The sequence below is a fragment of the Ciona intestinalis genome, chromosome 1 (genome assembly GCF_000224145.3).
Source record: "Ciona intestinalis chromosome 1, KH, whole genome shotgun sequence".
NCBI classification, from domain to species: domain Eukaryota; kingdom Metazoa; phylum Chordata; class Ascidiacea; order Phlebobranchia; family Cionidae; genus Ciona; species Ciona intestinalis.
In genome coordinates, this window is record NC_020166.2 from 6,243,544 (window position 1) to 6,261,688 (window position 18,145).

The following is an 18,145-nucleotide window of genomic DNA, read 5'->3' on the forward strand; positions in this document are numbered from 1 at the left end:
CGTAGTTAATAATGGCGCCCCTGGTGAGTCACGATCGAAGAGCTATCGGGCCGTGACGTCTACAACCGAGAGAACCGGAAGGAATTTTCAAACAATTGTTTGCGATTGATTTTATACTAGGTTGATTTACTGGTCAGGTTAATAGATATAACTACACACACGTTACCCAGCCGCCATACAAACATTTTGGGCCCATATATTTTTGGGTAAAAGTGGTGTACATATAAGGTGACGCATTTACTTCATTGGTCTTTCTAAGTAACGTCTTTTGAATCTTTAACATTTTAAAAATTTTCCTTTTTATTTTTCTCCAAATATACCCTTTGGAATAAAAACTATAACGGGCCGCCTTTAATATCAAATATGCATATAGTAGGGTGGGGGAAGATGGGACACCTTTTTTAATCTATTTACTCTTCCAATTTGGTAGTAAACAAACATTCAACGATTTTTTATAAAACATTATCCTCACGGCTCCCATAGACCGTTGTTAGTTGTCTAATACACGATCAGAATATTTGTTTATTATGTGTCAAAGGTGTCCCATCTTCTCCCACCCCACTATATTAATGAATCAAAGCTGGTTATTGATGCCACAAGCTTTGTATAATAACATACCCACGCCCTGCTTATAACAGCAGATCTTACCCAGCGGTCCCCCACGGACTGTCTAAATTGCAAACCAAGCAAAAAATGGGAAAAAATCGAAAAAGTATACACTCACAAATATGGCCTAGTAGGCCATGTCACAAAATTTCATTAGTGATAACTCATAGGCGGGCACGAGGCGTTTGAAACGGAAAACCTTGTGTTATACCTACTGCTGTTACCCCACCCCGAGAAGAACTAATGTACATTTATTCATCAATACTGAATCGGTAATGCTGCGAGTGTGTATGAAATATAACGCTACAAAAATGGGACCCTTTTCTGGTAATTTTAGAGTAGAATTCAAGCTTTACTGACAGGGAAATACCCTCAACTAAGAGCGAGCAGTCGGGCTTCCAAAAACCTTTTACTATTTTGGTACTAGTTAGTGCTTAATAAAAATAACTGCATTCGTTTATACGCACAAAAGTTTAATTTTGTTTATTTTGCTCCCCGTAAATATACCTCCAGGTTACCACGACGTTGTTTTGATAAAATATTGTGCACATCCGGGAACTTTTGCTAGACGCGTTGTGATTGGTTACATGTGTCGCACTCTGTGTAGATATTTCCAAGATGGCGGCGCCCAGTGTAAAGTGGAATAGGGTTACGAATTCCAGTGGGCCAATTCCACGGCCACGTCATGGACATAGAGCAGTTGCAATCAAAGAGCTTATGGTCGTATTTGGAGGAGGAAACGAAGGTATTGTCGACGAGCTACATGTTTATAACACAGGTATGCAGGTTTTGTTGTTATTGTCATATTTTGAAATCAAACTTTTGGATATTTCTTGAAGCTTTCATGTATGGTTTATGGTTTAGCTTTTAAAAATCGTTAACTATGCTTGGTAATGTAATTATAAGTCATGTGTGACTAAGTTAAATAAAATAATATGTTGAACTGTGACATCTACACTACCTGTAAATTATGTTTATTGTTGAACGTCTGTCGATTTATGTGCATACAGTGTAATTTGGTATTCCTGTTTGATTCGAGATGCATCGACAATGTCTATCTACCAACTGCAATATTTAGAACCCAAAATATTTCTGCAACATTTGTCATCGTACAGTAAAATAACCATTATAGCCATTTTTAAATATACATTCATTTTTCTATATACTGAATTTATCCAATTAAATTGGAATACTAGTATTATTACTCTTGCTGCTTTTAATAAAAGTATTATCTGGAAGGGTAGCTATATGCTTTGCATACAATTTCAGATTTTTTCCCAAAATCTGTTTTTTCCCCAAAAAAAGATATTTTAACTGTTAATAAAAATAAAGCTAAATTTTCTCTTTACTTTGCTAAACCATGCGAGAAAATTATTGACAAAGTTGCTCAGTGCAAAAATTCCATCTGGTTTACATAAAGTGCGATAAAATACACTCGTCAGATGACCAAACCATATTTTAATAACTAAACTGAATATTATTTCAGTGACCAACCAATGGTTTATTCCTGCTGTAAGAGGAGATATTCCTCCTGGTTGTGCAGCGTATGGCTTTGTGTGCGATGGAACCAGGTTGCTGGTGTTTGGTGGTATGATTGAATATGGAAGATATTCTGATGATCTTTATGAGTTACAGGTTACTGTTTGTAATTTGTTGTTTATCTGATTTTTACCCTACCTAGTCTGTTATTGAATGTAAAACAACTAGATGCAGGGTATTGTGCAACTGTTATAATTTTTGAACTCTTGTTTTAATAAGCTAGACAAAATAAACAGGTGTAAACGTGTAGAGTGATTCATTTTATTGTAGCTTGTAGGGTAGGTATAGATTGTAATACCGCTAAAAAACAGTAACTGAACAAAAAATCTTATTTTGATTGAACGGAAACAACACACTTCAGAAGTCTTCAGTTTTGCTTTCATAATAAAGACAATATGGGTATACCAATTGTACCAATAAGTAAAAACTTTTCAGGCAAGCAGATGGGAGTGGAAGAAATTGTCTCCTCGTCCTCCTCATAACGGACCCCCGCCTCTTCCAAGATTAGGACACAGTTTTACGCTTGTGGGCGATCAGATTTTTCTATTTGGAGGACTTGCTAATGAGAGCGATGATCCAAAGACTAATATTCCGAGGTTAGTTTGTACAACTTTGTAGCGGTAAAATTTACAAACAAGATATAATATAGCTATTCTATAATTTTATACTAAATGAATGAATCTGATATATCTTACCTAACTTCTTAATACGCTTGTGTTTTTGGCCGCAACCAATATTTTATGCATAAATTGGTACTGATGGTGATGGTTTGGTTTTTCGTTGCTTAAAAGATATTAAGGTTACAATGCCATTAAAAAAAATGCTCTAACCAGTGGTACAACACAACTAAATGGAATGGCATCAAGAGTTTAGAAGAGCAATTAGCTTTGCTTAACAAGTCTCGAAGAATTTTGTTCTTAGATTTAGTGTTTATAAATCACAAAGAGTAGTTTAACAAAAAGTCAATTTCAGACATGGATGTTGTTTGTAATTGTTGATAAAATAAACAGCATAATAACCAACTTTATAAAAATTGCATTTGTTTGTATTAGATATTTGAACGACTTGTATACACTTGAACTTCGAAATCTAAATGCCATCTCATGGGAAGTCCCCCCCACTTATGGGTCTCCTCCACCCCCACGCGAGTCGCATACTGCCGTGGCTTGGAAAGACTCCAATGGTCATCAGCGACTCATCGTTTATGGAGGAATGAACGGATCTCGACTTGGAGATTTATGGATGCTTGACGTTGGTATGTGTGAGCTGCTGGTGTGGTCACTGCTATCTTCTTCTTATTTGTATAATAAGTAAAATATATTTTAGGCAATTTAAAAATGTGAATTTTAAAGCTTTATAAACTTTTTCAGAGTTTGTTTTAGGTATATTATATCCTTCAGAAGTATTTGGATCACTTTGGGGTTTATAGTGATTAGTGATATTTATTTGTCACAACAACCAACTAATCAGTTTTGAGTACTATTAGTAAAAAGCACATTTTTTAATTATGAATTTGAATTTTCTTTAGGACCAATGTCGTGGAGCTGTCCTATTGTACCTTCATCTGGACCAAGTCCATTACCACGCAGTCTGCACAGTGCAATCTGTATTGATGATAAGATGTATGTGTTTGGAGGTTGGGTACCACTCGTAATTGATGAGATGAAACCATCAAGTCATGAGAAGGAATGGAAATGCAGTGATACTCTTGCCACTTACAACCTCAAAACCTTATCCTGGGAACCTGTTTCAATAGAGGTAAATTTTTAATTTGAAATGATAGATATATATTTGAAAAATAACCATGTTTTTAATACAAAAAAAATAGTATTTAGTTTTCTAAGGTTTAACAAAAAGACTCTGGTCCTGGCTTTTGTTACAGGCCAGTTGGTGTACTGTTCAAACACCACATTTTAATATGATAACTTTTCTTTATTTTTTTTGGTAATTGGAGAGGGTGGTACTGTCGATGGTCTATAAAAGGGCGATTAACGAAGTATAATAGTTTTTCAATCAAACATTACCATAAAATTTCGGTGTTACAATTAACATTTTACATTTTGAGCAGATTGTAGAAGATACTGCTCCTCGTGCCAGGGCAGGCCACTCTTGTGTTAATATCAACTCGCGTATGTATCTATGGAGTGGCAGGGATGGTTACAGGAAAGCATGGAACAACCAAGTTTGCTGCAAAGATCTTTGGTTCCTTGAAACAAGTGAATTAAAGTTTTTTTTAAGTTTTTAAAATTGGTGTTCTGGTAAAATATCAAGTATTACATAACTTTATGCTTGTAAGAACAGGAGCAAATATGCAAGTTCTTCCCTAAATTTTTTATTATATTTACAAATTTGTTATTATTTTTGTTTTTAAGCTATTATTGGATCTGAAATGTCATACTGTCATATCCTTGTAGAATGATATTCGATATTAGGCTACTGATTTATAGGGGTTTTCTCTTAAATAAATTAATTACAATAAAACTATTTTTAGCTGATTATCCCACAATTTTAACTTTCGTGCTTTTTTTGCAGAGAAACCACCAGCGCCATCACGTGTCCAGCTTGTCCGAGCTTCCACCCACACCTTGGAAGTATCGTGGGGACCCGTTGCCATTGCAGATGCTTACCTTCTACAAATACAAAAATATGAGATTGTCAACAAAAGTCCACCCCCACCCAAAGGTATGTGTTGATTAACAGTTGATATGTCTAGCTCTGGTGTGACAATAATCCAGCAAGTGTACTAAGCCGTTCTAGCAAAAAAAATTAAGAACTATTTTTTAATAATATGACCACACCTCAGGCACTTGTAATGAGTAATATGTCACTGACCCTCCTTTATATATTCTTCTTTCCAGTTTCCGCTCCCCTTCCCCAGACTTCTGCAGCACAGTTAGTGAACACCACACCACGCCTTGCTTCCCCACTCCCCATAACTTCCACACAAGCGAACCCCAACATAACCGGCATTGCTGCTCTTGCTGCTGCTGCTGCCGCATCCCAAGGAACAGTGAACAAGTAAGAAATCATCATACATAAAGTTCTTTGCATGGGATTTTGGTTAAAACCTGGGGTGACATTGTTAAGCTCCCATATTGGTCAAATATAGGGAACCTTTTATTGACTTATGTGGCATATGCAGTATACTTTGGCTCCACTTGTTTGTATAGACACTTCTTAGCAGGTTAAATTTTGTTTTAAAACTTGGGAGCTAAAACATATAATGTTTTTTTAGTTGGTTAACTTGATTTTTTATAGAATACCTTTGCAGTTCAGTTTTTGTAAAAAATGCTATGAATTTAAGGTTTGCAGGTTTGCTTCTTTTGGACAATCCTGGTCTAATACTAGTGTTAGTGTATACCAAATCCTTTTCAAATTTTTGTTCGGGGGAGGGAGTGTCTTTTTAATATTAAATCGGATTACCAATGCTACACGAACTCACTACTAACACACTAAGCTACAATCTATAGCTTGTCACGAGTAGTGTGTGGATGTCGTTAGCATAGTTATGACTATTTTTATATTGTCCTGTTGCCTTGTTACATTGATGAATCATCTTTGTTATGATAACTATAAAAAGCACTGTAGTTGTATCTGTTTAAACTGATATAATAATTGTACATTTTTTTAGAGCACCTGGTCTCCCAAGCAATGTACCAATGATAAGTTCCACTACAAACCCAGTTCCGACTGGTTTAATCTCGACAGAAGGTCAACATCAACAAGTGACAGTAATGAAGCCAGCCAATGTACAACACACACGGCAGGTCTTTACAATGAAAAAAGGTAGAGTTTCCAATTCGATTAAAAATTGTCACACATTTCAGTCAGGTTGCACGTATTGCACATGTAGCACTTATATGAACACCAATGTTTCTTTAGGTCCTGTTACTCAGGTCGTGACCACCGTAATTGGAGGAGTGACCAAAACAATCACGCTGCTCAAAACACCAATCACCAGCTTACCTAAAGTATGTTTTTTCCCTTAAATTTTCTTTACAATACTTCAGTCCAGTTGTTTTTTTTCCAACACACATACCAGAATCCCGATTACCAGCATGGTTCGCATAATTAGCAAACATGCATTAGCTAACTTTACTACTTTTGCTATTCTTATCATAATTTTCTAATTTTATTTACCTTACCAGTTACCCATTTATAAAACTATGTTTCATTGGTATGATAGATAGAGTTTGGTGGTAATTTACGCATTTCCTATAAATTATTTGCCCAATTTGTTTCATACTATTACCTAAACATTCCGTATAATGTAATCATATACCGACCATTCTTACATTTCATTCACAGCAAAGTGGTGGATCTATTGTTAAACTGGTTTCCAGCGGCAACACGAGTTCAATCAATCGACCAATCTCTATTATGACGTCACAGTTAGGTGGCGCCACCGGGCAGCCTTCTATTCTCAAGACAATCCCAATCATTAACAAGACGGGTGCCAACACCACGAAGCTTGTGTCAATCAACACTAAAGTTATAACTCCTGGTGTTGGAACTAAGATACTTACCTCCAACCCACAGGTAGCCAACTTTGTTCTATATGTTGTTCGGAACGGGATGGCCTGTATATGCTCTATTGCAGTGGTTCCCAAACTTTTTTTTCACCCGGCCCCATTTGAGCTATTCAAAATGTTTGCGGCGCACTTAGCCAAAGGTCTTAGAAATAAAAACGCATTTTTGCAGTTTTATCGTGTATTTTAAGATTAGGCTCGTTTAAGCATATGAAACTTAAGCATATGAAAAGTGTTGTACCACAGTCTGGACATGATTATTGCAAACCGAAAGAAATAATTGGCATTGTTACGTAATATACAAATCTACTGTACAGATAGAAATGCGAAAACAAACTTTTTAAATTTTATTATTGAACAAACACGTTGGATTTTTATATAAAACAACAATTTATATTGCAATAAAATATTAATACAAATCAATTATCTCGACCATGCTAAATTGGAAATGTTTCTGCAAATTTTCACGGCACACTTGACGGGTTGCGTCGGCGCACTAGTGCGCCGCGGCGCCCACTTTGGGAACCGCGGCTCTATTGGCATTAACTTTATTCATTTACTCCTTCACATTAATCTGTATCCAGGTTCATTAAAATCTATGCTGGGGTCTCCAGTTTGCACAAATCATCTGTAAACATTACTTACCTTTAGCATGTGTTGTATATAATTAGTTCTGTTTTTTTTTTTAATTGCAAAAAATGGATTCAGGTTTTTTGAAGTCAACACACATGACAAAAAAAACAGTAAATTAAGATGTTTTGTACAATACAGGGCATGAAAGTGATATCTAATGTGGCAGGGATGCAACGAATCATTGTAACTCCTAAACCAAAGCCACTGGTTACTGTACAACAAGGTGGGTCACTGCGATGGTGTATTATCTCAGTAAAGTTTGATTTTTAATCTCAATCGCCTATTTTCCCTTCAGCCCAACCCTCTGTAGCAGCAATAACATCAGCATTACCAGCCAGAATCACCCCACCCCCACCCGTGGTGGTTCAGACTCCATCAGCTCCTTCCCCAACCCTCAAAGAAGCAACTAACCCCCCACAAGTTCCAAAACCACCAGAAATTGTTAAAGAATCAGATCCGAAACCAGTTGCAGTTGCTACTGATGGCAGCACAATCTCCAACACTGCTCCTCCTGTTTCTAGTTTGAAACCTGAGGAAGCAGAACCTCCCGTTCCCATGGAAACAGAACCCGATAATTCAAAGCCGGAGGAATCCACAAAACCATCTTCACCAGAAGTCCTTAACCTGCCGAAAATTTCAGAAGCAAATAATTCCACTAAACCCAGCACCGTACAAACCAACATTGCTCAAACTGACACAACAGCAGCTGGCAACACTGAGACTGGCAACACTGAGACTGGCAACACTGAGACTGGCAACACTGAGACTGGCAGCACTGAGACTGGCAGCACTGAGACTGGCAGCACTGAGACTGGCAACACTGAGACTGGCAACACTGAGACTGGCAACACTGAGGCTGGCAACACTGAGGCTGGCAACACTGAGGCTGGCAACACTGAGGCTGGAAACACTGACGCTGGAAACACTGAAACTGGAAACACTGAAACTGGAAACACTGAAAACACTAAAACTGAAAACACTAAGACTGACAACTCTGAGACTGGAAACACTCAGACTGGAAACACTCAGACTGGCAACACTCAGACTGGCAACACTGAGACTGGCAACACTGACACTGGCAACACTGAGACTGGCAACACTGACACTGGCAACACTGGCACTGGCAACACTGGCACTGGCAACACTGAAACTGGAAGCTCTAAAGTTGACACGTTATGTAGTAAAATGGAAATTAAAAGTCAAAATGTAAAAGACGAAGAAGAGAAGATGGAGGTTGGAAACAGTGATGACATCATTAAATCCAAAGATCAATCTTCGAGTGCGATGGATGTTGATGGAGAAGATGCAAATGTGAAGAAAGGGTTGGAAGTAAATGAAGCTGAGAAAATTAATGATGATAAAGAAACCAAAATGGATGAAGATTTACAACCAGAGCAAACAAATCAAACGTGAGTTACAAATCTAAACCTACTGTTTTCTGTAAGCATTTTATTGCCCAAATTGCCAATTTTTTATTACTTAAGTTACCATAACAATTTTAAGGCAACATTTGGTGTTTGTTGTAAACTTATGCTTCAGCTCGCTTAAACCAAGTTTAAAAAAAAAATTCTATTCCACTACGTTGCAACTTAAAAGTAGTTTAGTATTTTATGAAATATGTTAGGATTTAAAAGTGTTGGACCAATACTTGGTTTAGGAAAAATACGTTAACAGTAGCTGTTTAAAATATTAAAAAACGAGTTTCTTTATTTATACCATGGTATAAAGAGGTAGTGGTCTAGTCAATTTTACGTAAATTAACTTTTAATACTTTACAGAATAAATACGGAGTGTAAGAGTCCACCACATGAAACCACCACTACCAACCAGACAGATTCTACAATAACTGCCACAGCTGGTACAACTGACCCCACATCGACCACTACCATGGTATCTGGTGGTTCCATGGCTTCTGGTTCAGAACAACAACCACCAACAACCACAAGGTAAGCGGAGACATATGTTTTTTGGCATCAACAGATTAACCTGGAGAGGGCATGGGAAATTACTGTGAGAGTCAAGGGAAATTAAATGTTCTAAAAATCATATCATACTAGAAACAAAGTTTAGTTTTGAATTGTTAAAAAAGTACTTTTAATATGTTACATTTTTATTTATAGTAGTGTGGGGGAAGATGGGACACTTTTAGAACATAATAACCAAATATCCCGATCGTGTTTTAAACAATTAACAACGGTCTATGGAAGTTGTAAGGAAACAGTTTTATAATTCTTTGAATGTTTTTTTTTATGTACTACAAAATGGGAAGAGAAAACAGGGTGAAAAGGTGTCCCATCTTTCCCCACCCTACTATTTTCTCATTAGGTAATATTTTTAAAAGTAACCTAACTAAACCAAAATATATTTCAGTGAATGCGAGACCCCACCCCATGAAACCGCAACAACCAATCAAACTGACAGCACGAAGACTGTTTCAGCATCTGACCAATCCACACGTACTACCCCATCTACTATTATCCCTGTGCCTATGTCTGCCCCAGAACAACCCCCGACACCTGTGTCCGTTACCCCACCAGTCACAGAAGCAGCAAAGAGCGATGTTCCACCAAAAGTGGACCATGTGTGGCATGATGTGGCGATAGTGAAGTCTTCATCACTCATTGTCAACCAATACTTGGAGAAAGTTGAGCAACCCGAGCCAGATGCAGTTGATGTTGTAAACATACCAGATCAGGTTAATTTTTTTAACTTTTACATTTGCCAATATTATACAGTTGCGTGTTTTTTACAATTAGTGCAACATTAAATCAAAAAATTCTTACGTATTTTGTTTTTTGTGTTTAATACGGTATTCTGAAAAATAGGTAAATTTAAAGCGAACACTACAATGGCCTAGTGGTTAAGGGTTTAGATTAAAGTATGGGAAAGTAGTAGGTGTTAAACTCTAAACCCCTTTTTACATTGAATCTATAATATATATGTTACACTGAATGTATAATATATAACTTCTGTTTAACAATCTACAGAATGGAGTTCTTAGAAAGGTTTCCCTGGAACCAGGTACAGCATACAAGTTCCGCGTTGCAGCAATCAACGAATGTGGTCGTGGTCCTTTCTCTGATGTTTCAGCATTTAAAACATGTCTGCCTGGTTTCCCCGGAGCTCCATCTGCTATCAAAATCAGCAAGACCATGGAAGGTGCTTCAATATCTTGGGAGCCACCCACGAGCACAAATGGGACGATACAGGAATACTCGGTCTACTTAGCTGTGAAAAGTTCACAAGCAAGACAGAATCCAAATAACATGCAATTTGTGAGGTATTTATTTCATTAATCATACCAGCAGTAATAAATATCCAGTGTTAAACCACAAATTACCCATACTAAAATTCAAAACAGTACATACTTTGTCTTTATTTATGTTCAATTTGATATCATATATTATAATATATTCAAGATATTTGCTACTGCATGCATACTCGCTATTGCGTGCATCTATAAGCAATCACCTCCACTGCATACAGGGTGTACCTGGGAAGTTTGCCAAGGTGTGTGGTTCCTCATGCTCACCTTGGTTCAGCACATATTGACTGCTCCACCAAACCAGCCATCATATTCAGGATAGCAGCAAAGAACCAAAAAGGTTACGGACCAGCTACCCAAGTCAGGTGGCTACAAGGTACGGCAATAGTTTTTGTGATATAAAAGGAAAAAGCAAAAGCCAGTGTATAAATTTTGTTTCACCAGATGCTTCAAAAGTTGACACTCAAAGGCAAGCCTTTAAACGCACTGTTCCAGGGCAAGAAAGGTGAGGCTTTCTAAATCTACTTGCATTAATGTTGATTTAATTCACTGCTGTACTCTAATCACGCCAGTGAACTTATCGTGACGTCACATTAATTTTCTTATTTTATTTTCAGTTCTGTGAAGAAGTCAAGATTAGAAGTTTAAAACTGACGTGTTGTCTTCCTTCAGCATACAGACACACCACATGGGCAAAAACACAAGCGACACGCTGTACATACAACACCTCCGAAAAACTTATGCCTTTTTTCCTTCTACTCTATTTTTTGAGCCATTTCGCAGTTTGCTGTACAGTTCTGTTTAAAGTATATTCATTTCTTCACTTTTATGTAACCAAGAATGGCCGTATGTAGTTGCGACCATGATATACGCATTGCATCGGCTTATAATTTTCAGGGAAATCTCGTTGTAGCAGAACGAGCCAGTTCCGAACACAAAGTCAGCAGTATGAGCGCTTTCTGCCGGTGTACGCCTACATTGCCACTTGTGTGGTCCTGCTTTTGTTTCAATTTGATTATGATACACATATTTTCTGTGTACACTTCGCGCCGTTTTTTTGCTAAAAAATAAATGTGTAGAAATATTTTACGAAAAAAAATGACCATGAGGTTTCGTTGACACAAGAAGAACAATGTGGATGTGTTAGGATTTCGTATGGATCGGTTAAAGCCGTCAGCTAAATGTTATTATTTTTAGTATTCGCTAGACGGTGCTAACAAGCTGCATTTCGGCTAGATTTAAAAATAAACGTCCTCTAACTCAAAGCGGGCAAATTTTAATCCTGATTGGGAAAAAATGCTTATTTCTGGTAAAAATGCCATTTTAAATACTATGATGCATATTGTAGCGTACAAAGTATACGTATGGAATCTGCTTACCGACTGTAAAGGAAGGTAATGACAGATATGTTTGCTGTATTGTCAATACACCATTAATATTTAATTTTAAAAAACAACCTCTTCGGTCAACGCAATAATAATGTTCTTAGAATATGTGCGCTTATGTTCCGGATCAGGCAAAAACTGTGGACTAAGAAATATTGAAAATTATGTAAGGTAAGATGCAATGGTTTTGCACCGAGATGTATTATTACCATATAAATAAATGTATAGTAGTGTGGGGGTAGATGGGACTAGATTACAAACATTCGTTATTCTGTTCTACGCCTCCTAATATTTGCATCAAGATCAATTAAAATTCGCATTAAATGCTTGTTCTTTTGTATTCGGATTACACATAAAGCAATAAACCGTACTGCGCAGACGGCAACGCACGCAATCGCAGCTAGAAATATTTCCCGCGCTCATTTATATTATGTTTCAGGCATCGTTGCCTGGAAGGAAAAAGGCGAGTGCTGTGTTAACAACTTACGGCGGTTCGATTCTTTTACAAGTTGCGAGTCGAGAGCACTGCGTGTGGAAGATAAGAATTTGAGCTTTTAGCTTATACTGCTTGTCTAGCTATAAAATTTAAAGCTACTTTAGACGAGTTAATATTTTAAGCGAATACGATTAACTCAGAAGCATATTTTATTTAGACATATTTTTAAGAAAAAGGACGCGTTGTAAAAATAAATAATTTTTTTAAGTTACAAATTTTTCGCATACATTGAAGTAAACAGTTTCAAAGACGATTTATGTATTTCGCCGTAAATAATGGAACGAATATAATTAAAGCATTCCGCTCTAATAATCCGCGATTACAGAGATGAGAGTTGTATTTGTTTCTTTGGTGAAACTGTTAAACAGATTGTATACTCAGTACTTTGGTAAAAATAGTAAATAATTCTTATAGTCGATGACTAGTTTCGTGGTGAAAATATTAGGTGATTCTTATTTCTTTCAGAAATTTATAAGTGTGGTAATAGGTGGCCTTTTCTGCAGCTAAACTCACAATCAAAATGGCCTTTACTGGTACGATGGGATATGAATCGTCTGCGGCGTTCGCTCTTCCGCACCCACCGTACGAAGTCAAAGATTCGTCGATCTCCCAAGATGTGATTATTCCGCAGTCGTATACAACGTTTCAACCCCACCCCAACATTGAACAACAGCAGTTGCCTGCCACGCAAACCATTTGGACCCCGTGCACCTCAAGCAGTCCCCCAAGCCAGTACAAATACCAGTACAGTGCATGGCCGACCTCGCCTTCTCTAAACTTCAACCTCCCAGTAAGCTTCCCCCATCACGCCCTGCATTCGTCGCATCAGCATTTCTTCCCGTACACTGCGTTGCAGCATCCTCAGGCCGAAGTACGCGTCGACCTCACCTGTAAATGGACCAAGCCACTAACAAATTTGTACGAGAACGCAGACGCTTGCCAGCAGTACCCCAAGGTCGACAACCAGCATATCAACGGCGAGCCCTGTAATTTGATTTTTCACAGTATGCTCGACCTCGTCACACATGTCGGTCGGGACCACGTCGGCGGCCCCGAGCACACCGACCATGCTTGCTACTGGCAGGATTGCGCTCGGGAGTGCAAACCGTTCAAGGCAAAATACAAACTAATCAACCATATCCGTGTCCACACAGGAGAAAAGCCGTTTCAGTGTCCTTACATGGGCTGCGGAAAGGTCTTTGCTCGAAGCGAAAACCTGAAGATTCATAAACGAACTCACACTGGTAAGAGACAATAAACCCATTTAAACAATAGCTCTGATTACTCACAAGCCCGTATTATATGTTTATTATTAATTCTCATTATTTCTGAGTTAATGCCCTTCTTTATAGTGTTAATCTTTCGTTTGTTTGATTAATTTAAAAACTAACTAAGTCACTAAGATGTATTTATTAAGTCGCATAACTGTAACCAGTATCTGCTTTAGGCGAAAAGCCATTCAGTTGCGAATTCTCGGGTTGCAATCGTCGATTTGCGAACAGTTCCGATCGGAAGAAACACACGCACGTCCATACAACTGACAAGCCGTATCTGTGCAAGGTAAAACCAGAAATAGATTTTTGTTTTGCGTTTTATTTGACTTTTAAACATTGTCTAAACTTTAGTTTTTGTTAACGCAGGTTAACGGTTGTGACAAAAGCTATACTCACCCAAGCTCTCTCCGCAAGCACATGAAGGTGCACGAGTCCTCTGGTGACATCATATGCGACCAGGATATGACGTCAGCAGTTACGTCAATCTCCTCCATTCTGGCGCCGGATAGCAACAACAATATCTCTCACGGGGAAGCGTCATCACCGGAGCACAAAATTCGCGATCAAGTCACATCACTCTCGCCTCCGGCTCTTTCGCCATCTTCCATCGGAAGCGAGGCAATGTCTTCTCCTGCATCCACATGCGACGACAGAGGTCCTCTTCTTCCGATATCGGAGGTCTCGCCATTCCGTTACTCTGGCCATTCAACACAAAGAGAAGTGCAGAAACATGATACCGCGGAACCCTATGCTGTGCTACCACATACCCCTGTCAATAACTGGCAGTTCCCTGTGAGCCAAGATCAGCAGATTATAACATACGTCGCAAACGAAAAATCATTTCATCCCACCAGCGCCAACGTTGAGCCAGCCTACACCCACTTCTCACAAGGCGCCCAGCAGCCGTATTACCCCAGTATGCACCAAATTCAGAACACTTACGGTCACTTTAGCACCTCCACCAGTTCGTTTCACCCGTTTTCACATCACACATCGAACACACCTGCTGTCTTCGGCCCCGAGACAGTATTTTAGGGCACGCTGCATGATTTTTTTCTGTGGGTTTTAGTTTTTATTTCACTTCAACCATTCTTTTAGTTTTGGAGGGCCGCCATTTTGTTTACGCACGTCGTCTCGCACATTCCCACCCACACAATTTTATAACATGTATTTGAAGAGCCAATATATATGTGTGTGTATATATTTGGTTATAAACTTGCCTTCTCTGCACTTTTTCTTTCCGTTTTGTTTTCCCGGCATCCCAAGCAGTGCCTTACACAAGTCGTGGCTTACTTTGTAACAAGCTGAACGGCATTTTGTCATTCGCACCTGTGTTATTTTTCACCTGATTTTTTTTCGCAATATCGTGCCTTCATTCTTAAATTTTATGTTACTTGTACCGTTTGAAGTGATTTTATATTCTTTTACACGATTTTCCACTCAGTAACGATTTCTAATTGTGCTAAAATAATAATATACGCTACGACGTACTAAGTTATAATTTCGTTGTATTTCCGTTCGCAAACAAGTTTATAAGTAAATAAACGTAAAATTATCCCGCTTGTCACTGTCAATGCTTCTTAAACTGAGTATTTGGTATTTAGAGACTGATCTTAAAGGACATTTACATGTCGCCAATTAACTTTTGCCTTTTGCACAAAAACGTGGTTGTAGTTAAATGTAACCAGTGTTGTATACAAGCAGTTAAGGGGTTTAACTGTTTCTTTAGCAGTGTGTGTAATTGTAGGTGGCATTGGCATGTAAGGTGTTTATAAAATCAAGACAATAAATCGTCGCTTTCTTTTCAGCTTGTATACGACTTTAAGGGTCAGAGTTAAAAAGTACTAGGGTGGGAAAGATGGGACATCTTTTTATTTTATTTTCTTGCCTCAATTGGTAATAAAGAAAACATTAAAAAGTATATAAACCACATTCTTAAGAATCCTATAGGCCGTTGTTAGTAAGCCGTTGTTTTGTTTAAACCGCAATCCGGATATTTAGATAATATGTGCTAAAAGTGTCCCATCTTGCTCACCCTAATATATATGATTATTCCCGAGTAGCTGTATACTTTATTGAAGCCCGTGATCATTAGCTTGGAAATTTATAGTTATTTTTTTTAATAGGAAAGGGTTGATTATGTATTGCAAAATCTTTAGGCGCAACGAACCGTACTCTCCAATGCGTCAATCCAATACACAAGGCGAGAGCATTTAATTGGCGTGCGAATGCCACCTTTGCTTGCTCAGCCTCATCGATTTGCATTGGCCTGTTGGAAGCAAATGGGCCTGGGAACCAAAACAAACAAAGCGCAGCGCGACCCTCGGCCTCGGTCGGCATGGATGAATGTTTTGTTGCCTGTCGTTCTGATCGATAGTACATCGGCCCGATTTTATGGAAAATTGGGTTTTTATTGTCCTTAAATAGAGACAGGCATTAATCCTGGATTTTACTGTGCTGTGGGGACTTGCCCTGTATAACTAACGTGGGAAGCTACCGGTATTTAACGAGATCAAGGTGTTAATTTTTATTCATGCATGGTTAATGCGTTTTTTTGCAAAAATACCAACGCATGGTGGTTAATATTTGTTTCGACTTTTAATACGATTTTCCGAGTGACTGTCTGGCGTTAACCGTTAAAGCGAATAATAAGCGTAATACTGATTAGGTCAGCCGACTTATTAAATATACGAGGATTAGGGTCAACAAAAACTTTCGCGCAAAAGGCCGCGCTCGCTAAAATAAATACCCCGACTCATTAAATAGCGAGCTCTCTAGAACGAAGGCCTTCTACGTTCCCTCTATGCTCGTCAAATCCAATAATTCCGCCCAAATGATCAGGCTGAATGAGGCAGGAAAATTTATTGCCTCGTATGAGCGAGTTTCGGTCGCAGCGGGTTGCCGCCTTGACTCAAATATTACAAATCCCGAATCCTCTGACGCAGCGCTCTCTGCTTAAACAACAAACAATTGTTTATAACCGATATCTCGAGCGATGCAGCTATGTTTGCTTAAGCGTGCAAGCCCGATCCGCTTACTGATCCGATCTGCATATTTAAATCGGAGTCGGCACGCATAAAGATACATCAAAATCAAAGGGTAGCTGAACAAAAGGTTTATTACGCTGCATATACATTCTATTGTATATCTCGGCACGCATGTCTTTAATCATTTCTGAAAAAAAAATACATTTCTAACAGAGATGTATTTGGGTTATAGAAGCAGCCACATATTTCTGTGAAGTTATTTTTAATTCTTTCAATTTTAAGTTAAATAGCATATCCCACTTTCAGTATAATTTTAATATATACCGTTTTATAAAACTATTTCGAAAATGATTATGTGCTCGAAAACCACTTCGATAATGAATATTTTGATATTTTGTCATTTTCCGTTGCCTAAACAGTGACGTATTCTAGCGAAGCACTTTGCCCTCGCAAACTATTTACTTTCGTTGGTGGGCGCACAAGAAAACAAAGCGGGTTGGCCTCAGTGGCTCCCCGCTGCGCGGCACCCTGCAGCGCCATTCAGCGGAGCAAAGAGGAAAAGCAGTCTCGCGTCAGCGTCATCGTTATTTGGTTGGAATTCGCAGAAGTGATTATTTCGTAACTGTCCCTAACTCTTCTCTTCTTGATTCGTCGCGGTCCCGATCGCTTTGGTTCTGGACTTCGGTTATATGACGTCATAATACAGAACGCGACGGGGCGCAAGCTTTTATTCTTCCACGCTATCGTCGGGTAATATCCAGAAATGTAAAATTAAAAACCAAGAAACGGAAAAGAGAAGTGGTGCCGCAACTAATAACTCTAGTGCTAAAAATCTACTTTAGTTTCTTTCGGGTCAAAAAAGATCATTCGTTTTAATGACTAACTATTGACGTCATCACCAAAATCCACCATATTTATTGCCTTGGAATAAATTTCCCAATCATTGCGCAATAGCATGGACGGTTAAAACGACATATGGTTTCATCAGAAACATGTTCTATAGTCTGTCACCTTGCCTGTTTTTACCATCAGCTCTTTTATAGGCGTTAGAAGGGATTCGAATAATATTAGGCATGGTGGTTAGTGCACCTGCCTCTATAGTAAAGGGCCTTAAGGAACGATACTGCTATTACTTTGGGCCTGTGTATCCACGGGCAAAGCACTTAACGGCAATTGCTTTAACCCGGGGTTTCCTCTCGTGTTGTTGCATACGGGTTGTACTCATAAGTGGGCAAACGGTGATTAAAAATGAAAACACGTGTTGTAACGGCTCCGACAGGAATAAATTAGTTACATTTACTCATACATTAATCCTACCTTTTTGTTTGTGTTTAATGTTAATGGGTAATATATTTAGTTTATTGATAAATATATTATAAAACATTTCACTTGGTTTAAGGTTAAAGATCGCTTGATATAAAATTTCAAACG

The 18,145-nt window shown here is 38.3% G+C and overlaps 2 protein-coding genes across 2 annotated transcripts; both read left to right on the top strand.

Annotated features, from left to right (window-relative positions):
- Positions 1-1,154: 1,154 nt before the first annotated feature.
- Positions 1,155-11,671, top strand: LOC100178580 (host cell factor 2-like). Its single transcript, XM_018812986.2, has 19 exons — positions 1,155-1,384; positions 2,093-2,241; positions 2,581-2,741; positions 3,198-3,400; positions 3,674-3,903; positions 4,214-4,361; positions 4,678-4,827; positions 5,004-5,163; positions 5,777-5,931; positions 6,028-6,116; positions 6,454-6,684; positions 7,446-7,530; positions 7,603-8,716; positions 9,086-9,253; positions 9,678-10,002; positions 10,295-10,587; positions 10,794-10,948; positions 11,017-11,077; positions 11,190-11,671. The coding sequence occupies exons 1-19, from the start codon at positions 1,225-1,227 to the stop codon at positions 11,218-11,220; spliced, it is 4,068 nt and encodes a 1,355-aa protein (XP_018668531.1). The 5' UTR covers positions 1,155-1,224; the 3' UTR covers positions 11,221-11,671.
- Positions 11,672-12,918: 1,247 nt separating this feature from the next.
- Positions 12,919-15,282, top strand: macho1 (zic related zinc finger protein Ci-macho1). Its single transcript, NM_001032786.1, is given in 3 exon segments — positions 12,919-13,697; positions 13,901-14,013; positions 14,094-15,282. Coding segments are annotated over 3 exon segments (1,506 nt in total). The 5' UTR covers positions 12,919-12,973; the 3' UTR covers positions 14,763-15,282.
- Positions 15,283-18,145: the final 2,863 nt, after the last annotated feature.